General features: G+C 46.7%; 1 protein-coding gene across 1 annotated transcript in view; it reads right to left on the bottom strand.

Moving 5' to 3' along the window:
* LOC122541305 (class I histocompatibility antigen, F10 alpha chain-like) overlaps positions 1 to 5329 on the bottom strand; it is a 27240-nt gene extending 21911 nt beyond the window's left edge. Inside the window, exon 1 of the mRNA XM_043677934.1 lies at positions 5061 to 5329. Coding sequence (XP_043533869.1) covers positions 5061 to 5133 — 73 coding nt within the window. The 5' untranslated portion in view covers positions 5134 to 5329. The remainder of the gene's footprint in view (positions 1 to 5060) is intronic.
* Positions 5330 to 5374: the final 45 nt, after the last annotated feature.

The raw sequence follows: 5374 nt of genomic DNA, 5'->3' as shown, positions 1-5374 counted from the left end.
TCTGCCTGGAAGTCAGTGGTGGGTGGTGTTCCACAGTGCTCTGTCCTTGGGCCTCTACTGTTTGTAATTTTTATTAATGACTTGGATGAGGGGCTTGAAGGATGGGTCAGCAAGTTTGCAGACGACACAAAGGTTGGAGGTGTCGTTGACAGTATAGAGGGCTGTTGTAGGCTGCAGCGGGACATTGACAGGATGCAGAGGTGGGCTGAGAGGTGGCAGATGGAGTTCAACGTGGATAAATGCGAGGTGATGCATTTTGGAAGGTCAAATTTGAAAGCTGGGTACAGGATTAAGGATAGGATTCTTGGCAGTGTGGAGGAACAAAGGTATCTTGGTGTGCAGGTACATAGATCCCTTAAAATGGCCACCCAAGTGGACAGATTTGTTAAGAAAGCATATGGTGTTTTGGCTTTCATTAACAGGGGGATTGAGTTTAAGAGTCGTGAGATCTTGTTGCAGCTCTATAAAACTTTGGTTAGACCGCACTTGGAATACTGCATCCAGTTCTGGTCGCCCTATTATAAGAAAGATGTGGATGCTTTGGAGAGGGTTCAGAGGAGGTTTACCAGGATGCTGCCTGGACTGGAGAGCTTATCTTATAAGGAGAGGTTGACTGAGCTCGGACTTTCCTCATTGGAGAAGAGGCTACCTAATTGAGGTATGCAAGGTAATAAGAGGCATAGATGGAGTTGATAGCCAGAGACTATTTCCCAGGACAGAAATGACTAACACGAGGGGTCATAGGTTTAAGGTGGTTGGAGGAAAATATAGAGGGGATGTCAGAGGCGGGTTCTTTACACAGAGAGTTGTGAGAGCATGGAATGCATTGCCAGCAGCAGTTGTGGAGGCAGGGTCACTGGGGACATTTAAGAGACTCCTCGACATACGTATGGTGACAGAAATTTGAGGGTGCATACATGAGGATCAGTGGTCGGCACAACATTGTGGGCTGAAGGGCCTGTTCTGTGCTGTACTGTTCTATGTTTAACTGGTATTCCTTTTAGTGAGGACGGATTGTTAAACTCCTGATGCACGCAATGTGTTTCAGGTGTCTCAGCTCTCATTCGTGGATTGTTGTTTCACTGGCTGGTTACAGCCGGTTATGCTTTACTTTTGTCCTTTTCTGAAAAGTTTTTTTAAAAATGTAGATTTTTGTGGTCGGACTTAGCCCTTGGATTCTAGTTTTCTTTGGGTTTTTTTTGTATGTATCCTCACTGTTTTTTTGGTGTTTGGACTGAGCCCTTGTGGAAGACATACATTTTACCAGAGGAGCTGTTTCTGTGGGGAGGCCTGGGACTGGTCCTCTGAAGATTGAACACCTCTGCATGTGCTGGGAGGTGAGCACTTGCAATACCCTGGAGTTTTGGAGAAGACCTTGCCTTCAGGTGTGGACCAAAACTCCTGGGAGTTAACTGCACCTTTTTTTAAAATATATTGTGTTCCTGTGAGTGGGCCTAGCTCTCACAAAAATGTGCCAAGACTCCATGGAGACTGAACACCTGTGCGCTGTGAGGTGTGCATTTGCTGCCTTTGGGAGTGGACTCTGCCCTTGGTTGTGGACCCTGTTTTTAGTGGTGAACTCTGCAGTTGGAGTGGATTCCACTTCTGACAATGCACATTGTAAACTGGAGTGGACTCTGTTCCTGAGAATGGACTCTATATTTTTGAAGACTTCATATTTAGACTCTGTGTGTACCAGAACGCACTCTGTTTGTTCACAATTAACTCTATTGTATTGTTTGTTGGGCTTATCACCTGCACTGTCTTGCGTGTCCCTGGGTCTGGCAGGCCTTACTGTGACCTAGGAGGCTCATGGGTCATCCTGAAAGCTGTTACCCCTAGAGCTGCAGGGTGGGTAGGCCATCCTGTGAACCTGAAGGTTGGTAGGCTGTCCCGAAAGCCAGAGGGTGGGTAGGCTACCCCGATGCCAGTCGCCCCGAGAGCCAGAAGGTGTGTCGGCTGTTCTGAGCGCTGTCGTCCCGAAAAGGGGTAATTGGGACGGGCTGTCCTGGAGGTGGTCGAAAGGTATGTTAGAGGAACCGAGAGCCAGAAGGCGCGTAGGGGCAGGCTGAGATCCGGAAGGCTTGTGGGCTGCCCTGCACGCTGCCATCCCTGGGGGAGGGGACGGGCTGTCCTAGAGGTGGCTGGAAGGTGTGTCAGAGTAGTCTACTGGCCGGACGGTGCATCGGGGTGGGTGAGAGCCCAATGGTACGTAGGGGCAGACTGAGAGCCAGAAGGCGGGTAGCCATCCTGACCGCTGTCACACTGGGCGGGCACCGGGGCTGGCTGTCCTAGAGATGGTCGAAACGTGTGTCAGGGTCGACTGAGAGCCGGAAGGTGGGAGGGACGAGAGCTTGCTGTAGTGTATGCACGGTTTTTATGTAACTGGATTGGCTTTTTATGTACAAATGTCGTGGTTGCTGTCTGTCATGTTTGAAACTGGAGTTTGGGGTTGGTCCTCAACTCCCAGTAAACTGGTTGAACGGTAGGATTTGGGGCCTGGTTTTGCCGATCCTCTCCCTTGTAAAATTGCTGTCTCTTGTATACAGCTGTAAATGTTAACTGTTTTTTTGTAAACTGTTTTATAATTTTTTGATAAAATTTTTTTAAAAAGTGTCACATGGGGCAAACTGAGAGCTGTAAGGGGCGTAGGGGCGGACTGCCTTTGAGTGACCGGAAGGTAGGAGTGATGAATGGTTTGCTATGTTGCAAGGGGTATCTGTTATATGCAGTTTCTTTGTTCAGTTTATCAGACTGTCTGCATGTGATTGTGTTTTACTGTTATCATCTTGATAGTGCAAGGTAGGATTCGAGGTCTGGCCTCGTTTCACTGTAAACTGGTTGTACGGTGGGGTTTGGGGTCTGGTCTTGACATCCCTTTCCCCTTTTAAATTGCTGCTTCTTGTATACGGCTGTTTATGTGAATTGTTTGCTTGTAACTTGTACTAGTTAATACAATAACAAAACGAAACAAAAGGGTCAGGGGCTCTGGTCACTGTGGGAGCTGCCTCTGGGCTAGGTGTGATAAAAACAATGACTGCAGATGCTGGAAACCAGATTCTGGATTAGTGGTGCTGGAAGAGCACAGCAATTCAGGCAGCATCCGAGGACAGGCAAAATCGACGTTTCGGGCAAAAGCCCTTCATCAGGAATGTTGGTGTCATGTACTGTGCACATGTAAATCAAGGGTGATTCAGTACCAGCTTCTGTACAGATATATCACCACCTCAAAGGCAACTGGGGGCCATCAAAATAAAACGCTAACCCAACACCTACATGCAATTAATAAAAAATGAAATAAAAATGTACAGCCATCAAACCACTGACTCTCGCATTTACAGTTTCATAGTTAACTTTAGAGGAAAGCAACAAGTCCCACAAAGCAGTAACCACACTGAAAAAGAATGCATTTGCCTCTTTCTTTAGCTTTTTGTATGCATTATGTTGCAAACCTCATTAGTAATCATTGTAAATGGGTGCAAATGTGCTGTTTGTGAGCATTCATTCTGCTGTAAAAAGTGGTTGAGACGACAGAATTGTATCTCTCATGGAACTGAGTCATCATACTGAAAAGCTTGGGAAACAAGATGCATAAAGTTTTCTCCGCCAAACAACGCAGTGTCTTGCACAGAACTGAAAGAAGGGATGACTTCATTTTGAAAGGAGAACAGGTGCAGTCAGAGGACACTGGTTCTTGAACAGAGAATGGAAAGAGGCGCATTTCAACAGGTTTATGGGGCCAATCACTTCAAGCGTGAAACACAGGAGACTTTGACCATCCTCAGCGCCACACCTCAATTCTCAATCCTGTCTCCATGGGAGGCCAGAGTTACAGATTTTCTTTGCTCTAAAAACAAACCATCCCAAAACGTAAAACTGAACAGTCAACCCACAGTGTGATCATGCTGGTGACAACAATGAAACAGCCCTTGGCACACTGCAGTTAAAGGGAACACATGCTCAAATCAACCAATGCCTTTCCTGCAACAGGTTTCAAATCATTTTCAAACAGTTCAAAGGCTATAAGGTGTGTTAACTGAATGAGGAAAGGCTTTTGTCTCAGGTCCTTCCAGAACTATGTTGAGGTTGTTCAGGATGTTGAGGCCTGTTCTAGAGTACTGTGTCCAGTTCTGGTCTAGTGGTAATAAAAGAGGATATTATTAAGCTGGAGAGGATTCAGAAAGGTTTTCCCAGAATGTTACCTGGAATGGAGGGTTTGGGTTATGCGGACAGGTTGGGCCTTAATTTTAACTGGAGTGTAGCAGGCTGAGGGGTGACCTTCTAGAGGTTTATAAAATCGTGAGGGGTATAAATAAGGTGAATGACATGTCTTTTCTCTCGGGTAGGAGATTTCAAAACTTGGGGGCATATTTTTAAGGTGAGAGGCGAAAGTTGCAAAAAATTATTTTTATACAGAGTAATCGCTGCGTGGAATGAATTTCCAGAGGGAGTGGTGGATGTGGGTACAGTTCCAACCGGTCAAGCCCATTTAGGTGGGGCTACTTTAGTTTGGGAACATGGTGTGGTCTGGTTGGACCAAAAGGTCTGTGTCCATACTGTGTGTCTCTATAACTCTTAGTAACATATGCTTGCAAACATTTCAAGTGAATTATTGGGAGGTGCGTGGTAGCGAGAGAACGGTAATGTTCTTTAGGCTACCGTGCGTCGTGAAAGGTGCTACATAAATGCAAGTCATCCTCTCTCTTTCGTGTGCGCGGAGCATCAACAGGTCAGGAGGGCACCTTGCTTTCACGGCTAACGTTTAAGAAGCTCATTGAGTCGGTCTTGACTTTTGTGACCTTGAGTAATGGCGGCAGGACGTCTGCTTAGGACAGTCGAGAGCTGAGACAAAACGGACGTCCAGTGACAACAAAAGAAAACAGACAAAGCCATAAATATTGCCTGTGTGCAAAACAGAGGATAGGTTTCACAGCTTTACAAAGGCGCCAAACTCCATCCCCTTTTAATAAAACTACTCCAGAAACCTCTCTGCCTGTTGCAGTCTCGGGTCAGAAGCGGCGAGCGCACAGCAACTTGGAAACACAGTCGAGAATACTCACCGGTCAGGGATGGCTGCACTCGGAAGACATTCAGGAGAAGCAGCAGCAACACGCCATGAGGTCCTCCTGTCATTTTTTTTAAAAAAACTTCCTACTTCTGCTGGTGAACACAAATGAGAAAGGGTGGGGATAAGAAGAAAATATGAGCTGAGTTTTACACTCAAGAGGTCATCTATCGAGCTCAACTTCCAATTGCAATAAAGGGAGGAGGAGAGAGGAAATGGGGATGGGGAGACGAGAGGGGTGGTGCGGGTGGCGAGGAGACAAGAGGAGAGGGGAGAGGAGAGTAGAGGGGAGATGGTGGCAGTAGAGGG

The sequence above is a fragment of the Chiloscyllium plagiosum genome, chromosome 37 (assembly GCF_004010195.1).
Source record: "Chiloscyllium plagiosum isolate BGI_BamShark_2017 chromosome 37, ASM401019v2, whole genome shotgun sequence".
NCBI classification, from domain to species: Eukaryota; Metazoa; Chordata; class Chondrichthyes; order Orectolobiformes; family Hemiscylliidae; genus Chiloscyllium; species Chiloscyllium plagiosum.
Note: the sequence above shows the minus strand (reverse complement) of the source record. Positions and strands in the feature narration are given on the sequence as shown.